The 18,782-nt window shown below is 38.0% G+C and overlaps 1 protein-coding gene across 1 annotated transcript; it reads left to right on the forward strand.

Moving 5' to 3' along the window:
• The first annotated feature begins 12,780 nt into the window (after positions 1-12,780).
• LOC113120204 (collagen alpha-1(XIV) chain-like) lies at positions 12,781-16,470 on the forward strand. The gene is made up of 6 exons (XM_026290140.1): positions 12,781-13,047; positions 13,131-13,292; positions 13,583-13,738; positions 15,784-15,903; positions 16,005-16,169; positions 16,241-16,470. Exons 1-6 carry the CDS (start codon positions 12,894-12,896, stop codon positions 16,468-16,470), a joined length of 987 nt encoding a protein of 328 aa, XP_026145925.1. The 5' UTR covers positions 12,781-12,893.
• The last annotated feature ends 2,312 nt before the right edge of the window (positions 16,471-18,782 follow it).

Below are 18,782 nucleotides of genomic sequence, written 5' to 3' on the forward strand. Positions count from 1 at the left end.
AATATTAACGTAATAAAAAAAATCCTTAGTTGTTGTTGTTAAGATTTTATTGTCTTCCTAAATTCCAAAGCAGTTCAGAAATTAAAATCTTTATCCTTAGACCTTAGACCCAAGAGACTCTGCTTTAACACAATTTATTATAAGTTACAAATGTATATCTAAACATAGGAAAAAAGTCAAGAGAATGATTGAGTATAACATGTCTGCGTGAACTGAATTTGAATAACTGATTCTGGTAACTTTTACAAATTCAATTCAATTCAGTTCAAGTTTATTTGTATAGCGCTTTTTACAAAATAAATCGTTACAAAGCAACTTTACAGAAAATTATGTTTCTACAATATTTAGTAGTAGCTAGTAGTTTGTGCACATTTGACAGGATTTTAGAAAAAATAAAAATAATAATAATAATACAAGACGTAGTCAGCTAGACGATGAACTATCAATATTATTAATTAAGTTATTATATGATTCAGTCACACATTTAGCAATAATTGTTAGTTCTGTTGTTGATTCAGGGTGAGCATCATCTGAGGTCCTCTGAGGGTCAGCATCATCTCTTCTCAGGTGTTCTGGATCCAGACTGGAGCTTGTGTAAATCCTAGTTACCACGGGAAGTAAATCCCGTGGCGAAACATAGAAACAAAATACAGACATCATTAGCATAGCTGCTGATCCAACAAAGTAAAATTAGTTTAACCCAAGCTAATGAATAAAAATGCACCTTTGAACAGATGCAACTACACTCACAATTAAAAAGATACATTATTCGAATGCTTGGCGAAAGAGATGTGTTTTTAATCTAGATTTAAACAGAGAGAGTGTGTCTGAACCCCGAACATTATCAGGAAGGCTATTCCAGAGTTTGGGAGCCAAATGTGAGAAAGCTCTACCTCCTTTAGTGGACTTTGCTATCCTAGGAACGACCAAAAGTCCAGCGTTTTGTGACCTTAAGGAGTGTGATGGGTTGTAGCGTGGTAGAAGGCTAGTTAGGTACGCAGGAGCTAAACCATTTAGGGCCTTATAGGTAAGTAATGATAATTTGTAACTGATACGGAACTTAATAGGTAGCCAGTGCAGAGACTGTAAAATTGGGGTAATATGATCATATTTTCTTGACCTGGTAAGGACTCTAGCTGCTGCATTTTGGACTGTAGCTTGTTTATTGACGAAGCAGGACAACCACCTAGAAGTGCATTACAATAGTCCAGTCTAGAGGTCATGAATGCATGAACTAGCTTTTCTGCATCAGAAACAGATAACATGTTTCGTAGCTTGGCAATGTTTCTAAGATGGAAGAATGCTGTTTTTGTAACATTGGAAATATGATTTTCAAAAGACAAATTGCTGTCTAATATAACACCCAGATTTCTGACTGTAGAGGAAGTAACAGTACATCCGTCTAGTTGCAGATTGTAATCTACAAGATTCTGTGTAGTGTTTTTTGGTCCAATAATTAGTATCTCTGTCTTATCCGAATTTAATTGGAGAAAATTGTGTGTCATCCAATCTTTTACATTTTTAACACACTCTGTTAGCTTAGATAATTGGGAAGTTTCATCTGGTCTCGTTGAGATATATAGCTGAGTATCATCAGCATAACAGTGGAAGCTAATTCCGTATTTTCTAATAATATTACCAAGGGGCAACATGTATATTGAAAATAGAAGGGGACCTAGGACGGATCCTTGTGGCACTCCATATTTTACTGATGATAAATGAGATGACTCCCCATTTAAATAAACAAAATGGTAACGATCGGACAGGTAGGATCTAAACCATCTTAGAGCTTGTCATCGATCTATGAGTATGTCATGATCTATGGTGTCGAACGCAGCACTAAGATCAAGTAAGACTAGAAATGAGATGCAGCCTTGGTCTGACGCAAGGAGCAGGTCATTTGTAATTTTAACAAGTGCAGTTTCTGTGCTATGGTGGGGCCTAAAACCTGACTGAAATTCTTTATACAGATCATTTTTATGCAGGAAGGTGCTCAATTGAGCAGACACAAAAAGACTATTGTAATAGCAAAAACTCCTTGAAATATTTAATATATAAATCTGATAAACAATACCAAATATATTAATGTCAAAGTAACAGAATTAAAATTTTAATAGAATAATAAGGATTAGGATAAAGATACTAAAGAAAAATATTGACTCAAAAAACAGCTTGCTTTTATAGGTAAAAAAAAAAAAAAGATGGAACTCAAACAATTAAACAATTTTATTCAAACTATTCAAACCTGAATTCAAAATAAAATGTATTAATAGCATACTAAACATTTTATCAGATTTCTATAAAAAATTTAATTCTGTCAAAACTCTTGGTGATCTCAAAAAACATGGTCGGGATACTTTTAAGAAATCCAAGAAAAAAAAGATCAAGATTAAATTATTTTAAATGAACTTTAATTTCTAAAGAAATAAAGACATATCTGAAAAAAATTACCTTACTAAGTAGGCTAAAAAAGTTGAAGATGCATCCATCAAGTTTTAAAAAATGGAAAACATTTGCTTACGATATGAATATTTTGCAATCTGTTTATTTAAAAACATTTAAATAAACATGCACATTTGGCACTATCAAGTATTGTTTTTATTTATGATGGTTCTTCTATAGGAATAAGTGTTAATTAAAATGTATTGTTAGAGAAGATGTTTACAGCATGTTTTATATTCTCAGTTGTTCTTCCTCCGTCAGCCAATCAGTGCTGCCATGGTTGTGTTTTCCTGAATCTCCAGATTGATTAGTCACATGATATTTCCTGAGTTTGGATCAATAAAGCTGTGCTAAACTAAGAGCTTATTGTCCTGTAGCAAAACAACATGAGTCTGTCATTTCTAAAAACACGACTAAAGAGAATGCATGTGTACTGTACCTTTAAAAATCTATACGTGTGCATATATTTAAAATATTTACACTCAAACTTCATAAAATCAAGCACTTAAAATGAAAATCAGTAAGACAATGAGGAAAATCCACTTTAATGCATAAAAATATTATTTATACAGTATATAATTGATATTTGGCATTGCAGGGATCTGCATACAAGACATTTAATCATGACTTTCTTTTTATGCTTTGACCTTTATTTTTAATAGATTGTCTGTCCTGCACCAACTTGGAATGGAGACCATAAGTAGACTGATATACACAACTGATTTCTTTTATGGACTCTCTGGAAATGTGCTTCATATTTGCGATCTCAAATTAGGCAGGAGCGCCTGGAAAACCAAATTTTGTGTTAGAGGGACAAGAGAAGTCAGAGGTGGACAAAGACTTATTCACACTGTTATTGAACACAGGCCTCTTGGGACACACAATACAGGACCAAAAAAAATTAATAAAGAAAACGAAATGAGAATAATTTAATAGAAGTAAAAACATCCAAGGATAAAACTGCATGTGATCCACCACATCTGCTGTTATGTACTCTTCGATCACTCATTAATAAAAAGATGAGTTTGATCTTTTCTTGTTGTTTCTGTTGTCAGCAGAAAATTTACCAAAAACATGGGAAACTAAAAAGTGGAAGAAGGCTAAGAAAGTCAAGCAAAAAAGAGTAACTAGCCAAGAGATTGATGGGATTACATCAACAATGAGCTTGAGTGATCTAAAACTAACAGATCTGAGATAAAACTTTATAACGTGATTGGAGATCATGTAGAAGAGGTCTTAAACAGTTTTTCTCTTGCAGAGGTTTGAGCTAATGATAAGATGTGTGTAATTTGTCCTTCGGCTAAAACAACAAAATGCATGAATTGTGTAGTATAAGACAGTTCAAACAAGCCCTGCTAAGATTAGAAACATGGAAAGCAAGCGGCCCTGATGATAGCTTCTCAAGAATCATGCACCAGTTATAGCACATCTGATCAGTTCCTCATATCAAGGGCATTCTACCAGCTGATGGAGAGAAGCTGATGAAGTCCAGTCCAAAAGCTTGCCCTGACCAAATGAAAAATCTGACTGGAAACCTGTTTCCTTAACTTCTTGCACTGGTCAAAAAAAAATCTTGAAGAAACTTATGTCAACACTTCTGAAAGAATGCAACAACCAGTATGATTATCTGCCTAAACACTGCACGACGAATGCTTTGGTTAAGAATATACATACATGGCTAAGGCAAACCAACTATGGTCTCTGTGTTATTGGCTGATATGTCAAAACCATTTGATCGAGTCGACCATGCAAGGCTTTTTCAGCATTTATCAGCTCTTATCCTCTGTCCACAGTTGTTGTCTTGGTTGTTTAGCTACACAACAGGAAGATGATAAAGAGTGGTTGCAAACAATAAAAGCAGTGCATGGAAAGTTGTGACATCAGGAGTTCCCCAGGGTGGAGTTGTGCCACCGTATCTGTTTTTACTTCATTTGTCAAACCCGGAAGTGATTTTTGGTGATACACTGGACAGTTTATGCATTATATTGATATGAGCATGAGCTATAAAGTTAAAAGACATAGAAACAGATAAAAAGATGGAAATGCATTTGCATAGGAAACTTGGGCATGAAATACCAACAAATATGTTGAAATGAGGATATTTTGTGAAAAGAAATAAAAAACTCTCATTCTGGGAGGTGTGGAGGTTCCTGTGGTTTTACAGTCAAAATACCTAGAGGATCATATGGAAATTATCACATTTATGAGTGTGTAAAAAAGGCATCACAACTTCTTCACTTATTAACAGTATTTGCAAAACACAGAGCTTCTGCTGATGATTTAGTCAGTATTTATTGCTCCTTGATCAGACCCTGTCTGGAGTATGCATATGTGATGTTAGTTGGTTGCACAAAAAAGCAAGCAGCTTTGCTGGAAAGCATGCAAAAAAGAAAACTAAAACTTCAATACATCAACCTGATGTACAAGGACGGAGAGAGCCAGCCACCATTAAATTAATTCAAGAGATGGCCCAGAACGATCATCCTCTTCATGATCTTTTTCCACCAACCTGGTCGGCTTCTTAGGAAGCAAAGATTTGACATTATTCAAAGCAAAGACAAAACGCTATGCTAGTTCTACCATTCCTTTTGCTGTTAGACTGTTCAGTGAATGGAAAGTGGATGATTAGGGGGCTTTCTGCTGTTGCACATGTACGTTTTAAAAGTTTTCGTGTTTACATGCATGTGTGAATAAATATTTTGCTTATGTATGGACAGGTGTATATGTATATATGTGTAAATATATATCTTTATATATATATATATATATATATATTTTTTTTTTTTTTTTTTTTTTTTTTAGTTTTAATGAATTTGTTTTGAAAATGTTATTTTTGTGTTGTATTTCACTGGTATATTTGTTTTTGTTTTTTTCTTGTAATTTTATCTTTCAATGTACTTTCTGCTATTATTCAATCTCAGTATTGCTAAGCAGAAAAGTAAAAAAATTCAAACTAAACTTAATTTCCATATTTCCATATTGCACTCTTTTAAACGTCTGTTTGCAGGCGCTGTTGCAGTGATGTAGATCATACAGTAGTTGAATGCAGGTTGTTAAAGCACTAGTACGATGATGAGTGCAGTAAGAAACATCACTCTCTCTTCACTATGTGTTAGTTCAGTCCTTCACTTCCCCTGAATGTGGAAGCGTTATGCGGACCAGTTTTCTGCCAGAAAATGCTGCTCTGTCAGTCTTTGATGTTGATGCGGACACAACCTCACTTCCTGTGCTGGCCATCATTTCCTGCCACAGGATGAAGATTTGTGTTCAGATTGTGTTTTTGGTTTTTACTGGAGTAAAAAATTAAGAAATATGACAAAAAGCAATAAAATGCCCACTTTCACTCATTTGTTTCTTTAACCCTTGTTCTGTGCTGAAAATGCTTTACTTTTGGTGTTCCTGGTCAAAAATGATCAGTCTTTTAAAAATTGCTTGTAAATTTATCATGCTATATTATCTTAAAATCTTGGTTTCAATCTTTTTGTTAACTTTTTATTTAAGAAAATATATAAGCACAGGTTTTGTTTCTTTTGTGATTTGATTGATTACAAGCCACATTGATCTGAGCTCATGCATCTCAGTTTTTTAGTTAATATTGACAAAATTATTTTAAAAAATTGCTTTTTCCGTTTAGAGAAGGAATGTAGCAAATGTATCCACAAATAATGTGTAAAGTACAGTTAATGCTCACTAATCTCATCTGTGTTCCGGTCTTCTTCTCAGAATCTCTCTCTGAGTCAGTCTTCATTCGCTCTGACTGCGCTGGGTTTATTCACCTCATCTCATCTGACCGCTTGGTTTTCACTGCAGGTGAGCATGAAATTGTGTTTTTTAACTATTAATAAAATAATAATAATAATAATAATAATGATATGCAATATTATTAATAATAAATGAATCTGTGATGACTATGTCAAAGTGATGTCCATATAGCAGAAATTGTACAGTTCTTGGGTGAATAAATAAAACAGGACATAAACTAATAATGATATATATTACTGAATTCACAACGAATGCAACAAACTTAAAGGGGGGGGGGGGTGAAATGCTATTTTATGCATACTGAGTTTTTTACACTGTTAAAGAGTTGGATTCCCATGCTAAACATGGACAAAGTTTCAAAAATTAAGTTGTACGTTTGAAGGAGTATTTCTGTTCCAAAAATACTCCTTCCGGTTTGTCACAAGTTTGGGAAAGTTTTTTTCGAGTATGGCTCTGTGTGACGTTAGATGGAGCGGAATTTCCTTATATGGGTCCTAAGGCACTTCTGCCGGAAGAGCGCGCGCTCCCGTATAGCAGAGCACTGAGAGCACAACAGACTTCACTGATCAGAGCGAGAGCGTCGAGAAATGTCACAAAAGAAGTGTGTTTTTGGTTGCCAGGGCAAGACAACCCTGAACAGATTACCAAAAGAGAAACAGCATTAAGGGACCAGTGGATGGAGTTTATTTTTACAGAGCATCAACGGAGTTGTGCAAGTGTTTGTGTTTGTTCCCTGCATTTCGAAGATGCTTGTTTTACAAACAAGGCCCAGTTTCTAATTTCTTAATTTCTAATTTATTAAGGATGATGCAATCCCAACGAAAAAGGGTCACGATCGTGTGTTGGAACCGCAGGCGTTGAGTAAAACTGCTTAAAATATCTCTGCCTCCTTGTTCGTGCGTCCCCTCCCCTGCCGGAGACCCGGGTTCGAGCCCCGCTCGGAGCGAGTCGTTGCTGCTGCTGCTCTCGTTCAGTTTCAGCCTCTGGATCATAAACATACGCTGAATCTGACTGTTAGCCATGGTTTGTTTTGGATGATGGTTTTTTCCTCAAGGTAATTTCACAGCTTCCAAACGCTCTCAACGCAAAAGCCTACTGGCGCTCGTGATTCTTTAGCTCCGCCCACACGTCACACCTCCAGCCGGTCGTGTTTTTCCGGGAAAAATCGGTACAGACTATCTTTCTCTTATGAATATAATAAAACTAAAGACTTTTTGGAGTTATGAAGGATGCAGTACTACTCTATAGGTACTCAAGATTAACAGGAGATTGAGTGAAAACGAGCATTTCACCGCCCCCCCCCCCCCCGTTAATGATGTTTTTTTGTCACATAGAAAAGCATTGATTTTGAGCTAGACTGCTGGAGAGTTACTGCTAATAAATTCTGTCATCATCTCCTCACTTTCATGTCGTTCCAAACGACTTTCTTCTGCTGAACACAAAAGAAGATTTTGTAGAATATTACCCTTGATTTCTACTGTATGAACTTCCCAAAGTATGTTCCACAGATGAAAGGAATTTGTACAGGTTTGGAATGACATGATGTTGAGAAAATTATGAAAGTTTTCATTTTTGGGTGAATCTCCTCTTAAAAACTTTATTATTTGGAAATAATAAATACCTAATTTATAAGTGAGACATTGATATTTATCTGAATTATTTTACTGAATTAACGTTAATTTCATTAGAACTAAATATCTAAAAAGAAAGATGTTCTTGCTCAGAATCCAGAGTGTAACTGACTAGTATTAGTAGGATAGTGATCACAAGAAGTAAGACCATCATTACTATGGTTTTATAATTTTTAAAATAAATAATTATTAATAATTAACTATAAGATTTGTAGTTAAAAAACACCCATCTAAAAATGTAAATATTTCCAAATATGTAATACCTGAACATTTATAATAAATACATTTCTGCCAACACACACGCTCTGCTTTGAAGCGCAAATGTATCAGGACACACTTCTGGTCCCTATGAACCCCCCCCCCCCCATCCCCCCAACCCACCCAACTATTGAGACACCAGTGTGCAGTGTGCTGATAAAGAGTAATTAGTGTGTAATTAGCTTCTGTTCATAACATTTCAAGCAAAGAATGATAATGTACATTTGATCAGAAATGCAGAAAAAGGTTATAAGATACATTATGTGAATTTTAAACAGAAAGAGTGTTTCTGAACTACATGGGAGGTTGCTGTCTAATATGACACCCAGATTTCTGACTGTAGAGGAAGTAACAGTACATCCGTCTAGTTGCAAACTGTAGTCTGCTAGATTCTGTACTGTTTTTTGGTCTAATAAGTAATAACTCTGCCTAATCTGAAATTATAAGAAGAAAATGATTGGTCATCCAGACTCCCATATTTGTATATTGTATATTGAAAATAGCAGAGGGCTTAAGACAGATCCTTGTGGCACTCCATACTCTCCATACAATACTTGTGATAATTGAGATGACTCCCCATTTAAATAAACATGATGGTAGCGGACAGGTAGGATCTAAACCATCTTAGAGCCTGCTCTTGAATACCTGTATAGTTTTGTAATCGATCTCTGAGTATGTCATGATCTATGGTGTCGAACGCTGCACTAAGATCAAGTAAGACTAGAAATGAGATGCAGCCTTGATCTGACGCAAGAAGCAGGTCATTTGTAATTTTAATAAGTTTCTGTGCTATGGTGGGGCCTGAAACCTGACTGACATTATTATTTATTTTTATAAAAAAAGAGAGCACAATTGAAAAGATAGAATTTTAACAATACTGCATGAAGTAACAAGTAAACGTGTATATGGACTGGAGTGTGTGTACATTTATTTATATTGTTGTGACTGATTTGTGTGTTGATCAGCTGAGAGGATGCAGGCTCGAGTGCTGCTGATCCTGATACTCTCATCAGTATTAATCACACATGCTAAAGGTATGACTGTCTGTCTGATAAATCAAACAGGCTAGACAGAAAATTACAATTTTATATGATGAAATTATCAAATGCATGCATAGTTATTCATGAACAGTAGCAGATTTGTCTTTCTGTCCACACACAAACCTTCATTGATGACTCCTGTTTGATTTATTCAAACTGAGACATTTGTTCCTCCATTTCAGCCTCGCTCAACCAACACTAATATCTCTGATCCACACAAAGCAGCTGTTCCACCAGATGGCAGTCTGCAGCTCGGATCACTTAACAAACAGTCAAAGCCTGTATGGTGATAGTAATGTTGCTGCACCTTTAACATCTAATTCATTCATTCATTTAGATCAGAGTTTTGCAGACACAAGCTGAAAGACATTTGTCTGTGGATAGTTAGATGTGTTTGTGAACATTTGTCAAAGTCATGGATAGCTGTCCATGCATTTGTTCAGCACATTATATTAACTGATGATTTGCAGTATTACTGAATGTATAAAATAGAATGTAATCAACAAGGGTTTCCATCATTGAATTTTGGGATATCAAGTAAAAAAAAATGCTGGATGGAAACACCACGATGTGAATACAATTTCTGACAAAAACAGATAAATCTGTTTCTCTTTAGTGGACAAATTCACATGTGAAACTCCAGCCGATATTGTGATGCTGGTGGACGGATCGGGGAGTATTAGCCAAGACAACTTCCAAACTGTGAAGACCTTTCTGGAAAGATTTGTCAGGTCCTTTGGGGTTGGATCAAACCAAACACGCATTGGTACGTTTGCACTATATGTATTCCCTGTAAGCTGCGCGCGCACGCGGCTGCGCACTTCTTCCACCGCGAACGCGCAGAAGAAATAATGTGCCGCTCACACGCAAAAATGAGTTGGGAAAGCAATTTCATAGTATTTTAGTAAAAACAAAAAAAATTGCAATGATCGGGTTAACCGCTATAAAGTTGATGTCAGAACCGGTGAGTGCGGTTTACAGGTTTCATAGAAAGAGAATGATGTGCCCCTAATCAGTCGCTGTAGAAACCGAATTGGGGACTTCAGTGGACCATGTGGACGAAATAGCTATTATCGAGAGTCAACGCAAACTTAGTGACACGTGAAATAAACGTCCTCATATTTAAAAGAAGAGTGGGCTTGATTAAGTGCTAGAAATTGCAGATGATGGGAACAGAATGGTAACAAAACTCATTGACAGTCCGACACAGGTGTATTGTGCAAACTACACTTCATAGATGTTTACCTATAGAATAATTAATGTTCACGTTATATATATATATATATAAATTTCAGATCATAGTTTCAATGATTCAGTTTGTTTTGATATTATATCAGATTATGTGCTAATAAATAAAAGAAATAAAAATTGACATTTTTTTAATGTCACTTGTGCTCATAAAGGCTGTATTAATTAGATTAAAATTACAGGAAAAAACCAAATATTGTGAACTATTGGGCTATATTGCAATTTCTAATATTTGTTTCCTATTTTAATATAGTGTACTTTAAAATATATTGTATTCCTGGTGAAGCAAAGCAGAATTTTCAGCATCAATACTCTTCAATACTCAAATGTCTTCAGTGTCACATGATCCTTCAGAAATCATTCTGATATTCTGTATCAGTGTTATAACTGTTGTGCTGCTTCATATTATTTTTTATTATTGTGCTGCTTTGATTAGGCTAATTCAAAGTTAAAAATAACAACATTTATTAAAAATAAAAATCTCTTCTAACAATATATGTCTTTATGGTCCATTTATCCATTTAATACATCCTTGCAGAATAAAAGTATTTAAAAAAATACAATAGTGTATATTGTAACACAAAATTAGTTTTTTTAATAAACACAGTTCTTTTTAACTTTTTATTTATCAAAGTATCTTGAAAAATACCACTGGTCTCAAAAAATCCTAAGCAGCACAACTGTTTGCAACTGTTTTGTTCCAAAAGTTTTGATTATAAATTAGCATATCATAATGATTTATTATGGATCATGTGACACAGAAAATTTTGCTTTGATTTATAGGAATAGATTATATTTTAAAGTATATAAAAATAGAAAACTTTTATTTTAAATTCCAATAATATTTCTTAAAATAATTTTGTGTAATAATAATCAGTATTTTTTATCTAGTAGATACAGCATTGATAAGCTTAAGAAACGTCTTTAAAAGATTGACTGATTCCAAACTTTTGAATGGCAAATGGTATAGGCCTTCTGTAAAAAAGAAATTCTCAGGTAACCTAAAATGTACATCCTATAGTTACATCAAGGGTCAATTAAATAGAAATAGCATATTCACATGTTACTAGATCAGACTCAAGATCAGGAGGTCAGCTACTTTTGCTGTGCTTGTGCTGTATTTAGTGTTAGATTCCCTTTAGATTCACCGTCAGTGTTTGTGTGTGTGTTCAGGTTTGGTGCTGTACAGCAATGATCCAAACATCGAGTGGCATCTGAACACACACAGCACTAAAGAGGCTGTGATCGACGCTGTGAGGATACTACTCCATAAAGGAGGAGGCACACAAACAGGTTCACTTACACACACACACGTTGGTATTTGTGCTTTACAGGGACTCTCCATAGGCGTAATAGTTTCTATACTGTATACCATATATTCTATCGCCCACACCAACTCTGCACCTTAACCTAAAACTTTCTGCACTTTCTGCATTTTCTGCACTCTCAAAAAAAAGAAAAGAAATTGAGTGCAGTGTTAGTTCAGTAAGGCCACGGAGGTATAGGCTGCAACAAGCTAATGCGGTCTAATGTGGGGGGTTCTTCAAGCAGTAATACCTCTCATTATGTTTGGGGGGTTAATGTTTAAGCTCTTGTAAGTTCAATTCATTTGGGAGCAAGAACCCCCATAAGAAACCATACCGCCAAAGATAAATTGTTCAATAAACTCCAGTAACTTGCCAAAGTACTCCTGTCTGAAATCGAGCGCAGCCTTAGTTCAGTCAGGCCACAGAGGCATAGGCCAGTTGATGCGGTCAGCTGTCAAATAGCTCCAATCACTTCCATTGTCCAATTAGACAAGGGACATATATACATGGCACTACTACTCAGTAAGTATGCTCAATGGCTCTCAACCCTCCCTTCCTCCCCATTATAAGCATGAGCATATTACTGTGCACCTTCTGGTTGTCGTCTCTTTGTTTCAGATCACTAAGGCTTTCGAGTCCCGGTTGGCATGAACCTCACTGAGGTCCACTGAGAGACACTCATTCTCTTAACCAAGCTACAGGATAGACGTCCACTGCTACATATACATAATTACCACTGTTTGCTTTTAAAGACATTATTGAGTGTCTTAATTTTCATGTATTTCCAAGCTGATGGTTCCGGGGGTTAATGTTAAAGCTCTTGTATGTTCAGTTAATTTGGGAGCAAGAACCCCCATAAGGAACCATACTACCAAAGGTCAATTGTGTTCAATAAACTCAAATATAAGTAACTTGCCAAAGTGGTCCTGTCTGAACTCCATGTAGTGTGTTTTTCTAGCCTTTTGAATTGCAGGGACATAGACATTGTTCCTCATAAACCACCTTCACATTGTAATACCGCTGTCACGCCCATCATTATACAAATTTGTCTCCCTCTCAACCATTCAAAACAGGTGCACACAAACACACAGGTTCACTCATAAAGTCATACTCATATACACACTCTCACACAAAGTTCAGATCTAAATGACTTCAGTCTCACACATCAGTTCATATCTGTGTGTGTGTTTCCAGGTCTGGCTCTGATGTATATTATGGAGAACAGCTTCAAAGCTGAATCTGGATCCAGACCTGATGTTCCTAAGATTGTGATTCTGATCACGGATGGGAAATCACAGGACGATGTTCTTTCTCCTGCTCAGAGACTCAGAGATGCTGGGATCGAGATGTTTGCTATCGGTAACAGAACAGATCCAGACCTAACTTAAACATGTTATTGTAAATACTTTAGTTAATAGTTTTCTAACTGTGTGAATCTGCAGGAGTAAAAGATGCAGATGAGAACGAGCTGATAGCCATCTCGTCCCCACCGGAGGAGACACACGTGTATTACGTGCCTGACTTCAGCTTGATGTTAGACATCGTGGAGGAACTCAGCAGGAGCGTCTGCGAGAGCGTCTCTGAACTCAACAGAGAGATCAGCGGTGCGTTCCTGAGATCTCTGTTATTTAATGAGCAGGATCAGGAGGTTTAATCAGGAGATGGAGGTTAAGTTTTCAGTATTCAATATGAATTATGGGTAGCAATAAACAGACATTTTCTCCCTCTGACAAAAATAAAAAATAATTTTTACATTTTCTTCAACAAACCTGCTACAGCAACTGTAGCCAGGTTTCCATTAATGCATTTTTGTGCATATTTTCTGAAATTGGATGGAAAAAAAGACTGAGAAGTGAATAAAATAACTGATGAGTAACAAAATCTGTGTCCATAGTGAACATTCATACATGTGAAACTCCAGCCATCGCTGATATTGTGATTCTGGTGGACGGATCATGGAGCATCAGCCGTTTTAGCTTCAAAACTGTGAGGAGCTTTCTGGGATTGTTTGTCAAGGCCTTCGCTGTTGGATCAGACCAAACACGCATTGGTACGTCTGCGGTTTCTTTAGTTCCAACACACAGAACGTTTACATGCAACTAGATCAACAGAAGAAGAGCAGAAGCTTCACTGTGCTTGCGGTGTATTTAGTGTTCACTGTTGGATTATATTCACTGTGTGTTTGTGTGTGTGGGTGGGGGGGGGGGGGGGGGTCTTGAATGCATGTCATTGTACACGACTGTGTATAATGACATGAGTACTATAACATGAACATGGTTTAGGAGGTTTACACTAAGTGTCCCTGGAAGACCAATGGGTGTAGAGCTAGGGGATTGAAAATGCAGTTTGTACAGTAGAAAAACCATTACACCTATGTAGAATCCCCATTAACCACATATGACCTGTTCTGCCAAATAAGTTACAATGCGCACATTAAAAAAAATGGAATGGAAAATGGTGAGCACAGTAACTCTTAATCACACACAGCTGAGGGTAATGAGCCAATAATCAGAGCATAGCGTGATGGGAACTGAAGTCCACAAGCACCGGGCAATCATCTGGGAGAACTCCCCTCTGGTGGCTGTCCTGGGCACTCCAGCAGATAGCTGGGACATGGCCCCTGCTTTAAGGAGTGGATTCCAGATGCTCCACCAAGCATCAAAAGAATTTCTCACATAGGGGAAGGGGGCCTGGAGACAGAAGTAGACCAGGAGGCCAGGCAAGGGAACACTGCTGCTGAACACTGGAGTGGGTTCATAAGTGGACTCTTGTGTGCTCCCAGACTGGAGCAGGTTCATGAGTAGACTCCTGAGGGCTCTTGGACTGGTGCGAGTTCATGAGTGGACTCTTGAGTTCTCCCAGACTGAAACCAGTTCATGAGTGGACTCTTGAGGTCTTCCGGACTAGTCCGAGTTTATGAGTGGACCCTTGAGGTCTCCCAGACTGAAACCAGTTTATGAGTAGACTCTTGAGGTCTCCCGGACTGGATAGGTTCATGAGTGGACTCTTGAGGGCTCTCAGACTGGACTGCTTAGAGTGGCATCCATGAAGTCTGAAAACTGTGGCATCATGTCCATGATTGCTGGAGATTCTGACATGTCAGGCATCTTATGAAAGTACTCTGGAACAGCTTCCTCTGGAGCAGGCTCTGCATTGACCGGAGTAGAGTTAATGGCCCTCCTCCTCACCTTTTCTTCTCAGTAGGAGTCAGGAGGCAAGGGCTGGTTGGAAAAACCCTGCGGAAGGGTTCTGATTGACCTGGTGTGTCCTGCTGACTACAGTAATGGAGATACCTGACGAAAGCCCAGAAGTCCAGGATCCTAAGTCCCTCCATCTCCCACTGGGAGCAGAGGATAACCAAGGCAAACATTAAAGAAATATTTGAGTGTAGCCTCATTATGATCCAGCCCTACTGCCAAAGTCCAGAACCACTGGGCGAAGCCTCTCACCTCCATCCCCTGCTGGTATAGATGCATCAGCGTCTGATGTCATTGCCATCTGCTCCTTCAGACGTGGGACAAATCTTAAAGCCCAGTTTCAAAAGACTGGAAAACACTCACTAGCTGCTAGATCAGTAATGGCTGCAGTATTCTGTCATAGACTGCTATTGAGGCAATATTGAAGATTGAATAGCAGCTTTATTATAGTCCCAAAACAGAAATCCACATCAAGGCTTCTTTATAGATCCTCATTTTGTACTTCTGATTCTTGAACAGCTGTCTGCATATGACGGATAACAGAATTGAGAGAAAAGTGTTTATTACATTTGAAATATGGATATTTTCTAAAAAAAAACACATGGATTTGCTACAAGAGACCTTTATTTACCCCTCTGAGGCATGTTTTATTATGGATGCATGCACTTTATTTAACATGTTTTGGACTGTTAAATAGAAACACCCGCTGACTGCAATGATAGAGCTTGGAAGTGACAGGACAATTATTAATATAACTCCGACTGGAGTCTGACAGAATAAAGTCATACACACCTAGGATGCCTCGGGTGGGTTTGCCTGTAGCTGGAAATTAGCCTGTGCACATTCACACTCATTCTGGCAGCTCAGGTCACATACACAAGTGTGTGTGTGTGTTTAGGTTTGGTGCTGTACAGCAAGGATTCATGGATCGAGTGGAATCTGAACACTCACAGCACTAAACAGGCAGTGATCCACGCTGTGAAGAATCTGCCTTATAAAGGAGGACAAACACTCACAGGTTCATACACACACACACACACACACACACAAAGCTTAGTTCTAAACGACTTCATTCTTACAAATCTTTTCACACGTGTCTGTGTGTGTTTGTGTTTCCAGGTCTGGCTCTGACATATATTCTGGAGAACAGCTTCAAAGCTGAATCTGGATCCAGACCTGATGTTCCTAAGATTGTGATTCTGATCACGGATGGGGAATCACGGGACGATGTTCTTTCTCCTGCTCAGAGACTCAGAGATGCTGGGATCGAGCTGTTTGCTATCGGTAACAGAACAAAACCAGTTACAGTCTTGTAAATATTTAAGATAATGGTTTCTGACTGTGTGAATCTGTAGGAGTGTTGAATGCAGATAAGAAGAAGCTGAGAGCCATCGCCTCCCCACCGGAGGAGACACACGTGTATTACGTGCCTGACTTCAGCTTGATGTTAGACATCATGGAGAAACTCAGCAGGAGCGTCTGCGAGCGCGTCTCTGAACTCAACAGAGAGATCAGCGGTGCGTTTCTGAGATCTCTGTTATTTAAAGAGCAGGATCAGGAGGTTTCTTCAGGAGATGGAGGTTAAGTTTCTCTTGGGGTTGTGTTTTCAGGTGAAAAAGGGTCAGCCGCTCCCAATGACCTTCTGACCTCTGAGTTCACGGCCAGGAGATTCTGTGTTACTCGTCCAGCGGATCTCTAACAGAGCACAAGTGAGTGTGTGATCTAACCAAACTGATGATAAACCATGCTACTGTTTACAGATGAATGAAATATGACATCTAAGGTTTATAATCATTGAGACACAGACAACAAGTGATAAAGACTTTTAATGTCAGATGAAGTAGAGATGCTGTTGTGATTTCTTGGCGAGTGCTGCGGTGTTTTCAGGAGAGGTCCTCTGTGATGTGCACACCCAGGAACTTGTTGCTGCTCACTCTCTCCACAGTCGCATTTATGTTTAAATATTTTAAAATTTTCATTCAATTTGGCATCAAATATAAAATACTATGGACAAGTTGAAGGGGTTTCTGTAAAAACTATATTAATATAATATAATATAACATAATATAATATAATATTCTTTAGCATCTAATACAAATGAGAAATAACTTTCTCCTTTATACAGTCACCAACACAAAACCCACAGAAACGTCCTGAAACGAGCAGAAATTATTCTCCTTCACATCTCTGAATGCTGTGACTGATATCAAACATTTCACGTTCTCCTATTTTCTTCTCACCCAATAAATCTAGGTGACACAAATGAAGATGATGATGATGAGCAGGAGGATGAAGATGCCATCAGAAGTGCTCCTGTTTGCAGCGTTATGTGACTGTTCTGAAAAACCAACAAAAAAACTAATATTGTTTTATCCTTTCATAACTTGTTGCATCTTTCTTTATAATAAATAAAATTTTAAGTGTAAATGAAGTATTTAGATTTTCTCTTAGACTCGAGAAGATCGGCAGAGATCTGATGGAACAGATAATACAGCTCAGTCATGCTAATTATAAGCTCATCTATACAGTCATCACGTCATAATGTACTGTAAAGACTATTATCTAATTAAAAACACATAATATATTTTACCCTTACTGAAATATAGTAATACTACCATTCAAAGACTGGAAAGTAAATTTTGATCTTTCTACTGAATCCTGAAAAATAAAATGTATCACAGTTTCCACAAAAATATCAACATTGATAATAATCAGAAATGTTTCTTGGGCAGTAAATCATCATATTATTCATGATTTCTGAAGATCATGTGACACTGAAGACTGGAGGAATGATGCTGAAAATACAGCGGAGCATCACAGAAATAAATTACAGTTTAACACAGATTCATACAGAAAACAGCGGATTTACATTAGAATAATATATCACACTTTTTACTGTATTCTTTATTTAAAAAAATGCAGCCTTGGTGAAAAGAAGGGACTTTTACCAACCAGTTTTCCAGTTTCCGCCCTCCTCAATTCTGGGTCAGCTGGCAACTTCATCTCCGGCGCTCTCTGCCGTCAACTCAAACTCACTCCCACAGCAATGCCGTCAGCCTACCAGGTCCACACAATAACTGGAAGGCCTTTGAGTTAAAGATGTGTGCGTTATAGTGTGGGTCTTATCACCCTCCAAACCAGACTACTCCATCAAGAGGAGATCCACCTGCTGGTTCTGGAGGAATCCACCGCTGATGTCATCCTAGGGTGCCCATGGTTGGAGCAGCATAACCCTGTCATCTAATGGAAGATGGGCGAAGTCCTGAAGTGGAGCAACTCCTGTTTCCAGAGCTGCATCACTGGTTGTCCTGTCGGAGCCAAACCTACCCCGGCACTTCTTGCAGTATGTACCACCTCCATAGAGAGCCCGGTGGAAAATCAATCCATCTACATCCCAACATGCTACGGCCCCTTCAGTGACATATTCTGCCCCAAACGGGCCTCCAAGCTGCCTCCACATCGGTCATGGGACTGTGCCATCGATCTGCTTCCGGGTGAACCAGTGGCTTAAGGAAGGATATATCCCCTTTCCATCCCAGAGGAGAAGGCCATGGAGGAGTACATCAAAGAGGCACTGGCTCAGGGTTACATTCATCCATCTACCTCCCCTGCTGCTTCGAGTTTCTTCTTTGTGGAGAAGAAGGACGGAGGTTTGCCAATTTTTTTGCGGCCCTGTATCGATTATCGGGCTCTGAACAGTATAACAATATTCCACTATCCACTTCCCCTCGTCCCAGCTGTCCTGGAACATCTCCGTGGTGCAACTGTTTTCACCAAGTTGGACCTCCGCAGATCATACAACCTCATCCGGATACATGAGGGGGATGAGTGGAAAACTGCCTTCATCACCCCAACTGGCCACTTTGAGTACTGTGTTATGCCGTATGGACTTGTTAA

This window comes from Carassius auratus, chromosome 19, assembly GCF_003368295.1.
Source record: "Carassius auratus strain Wakin chromosome 19, ASM336829v1, whole genome shotgun sequence".
In the NCBI taxonomy this organism is placed as follows: Eukaryota; Metazoa; Chordata; class Actinopteri; order Cypriniformes; family Cyprinidae; genus Carassius; species Carassius auratus.

What these genes read in the sequence shown, in the direction of transcription:
- LOC113120204 (XM_026290140.1), top strand. Translation starts at nt 12,894, where the DNA reads ATGTATATTATGGAGAACAGCTTCAAAGCTGAATCTGGATCCAGACCT. An exon ending in ACTCAACAGAGAGATCAGCG is followed by an intron (nt 13,293 to 13,582) that starts GTGCGTTCCTGA and finishes CTGTGTCCATAG; the next exon opens with TGAACATTCATACATGTGAA. An exon ending in ATCAGACCAAACACGCATTG is followed by an intron (nt 13,739 to 15,783) that starts GTACGTCTGCGG and finishes GTGTGTGTTTAG; the next exon opens with GTTTGGTGCTGTACAGCAAG.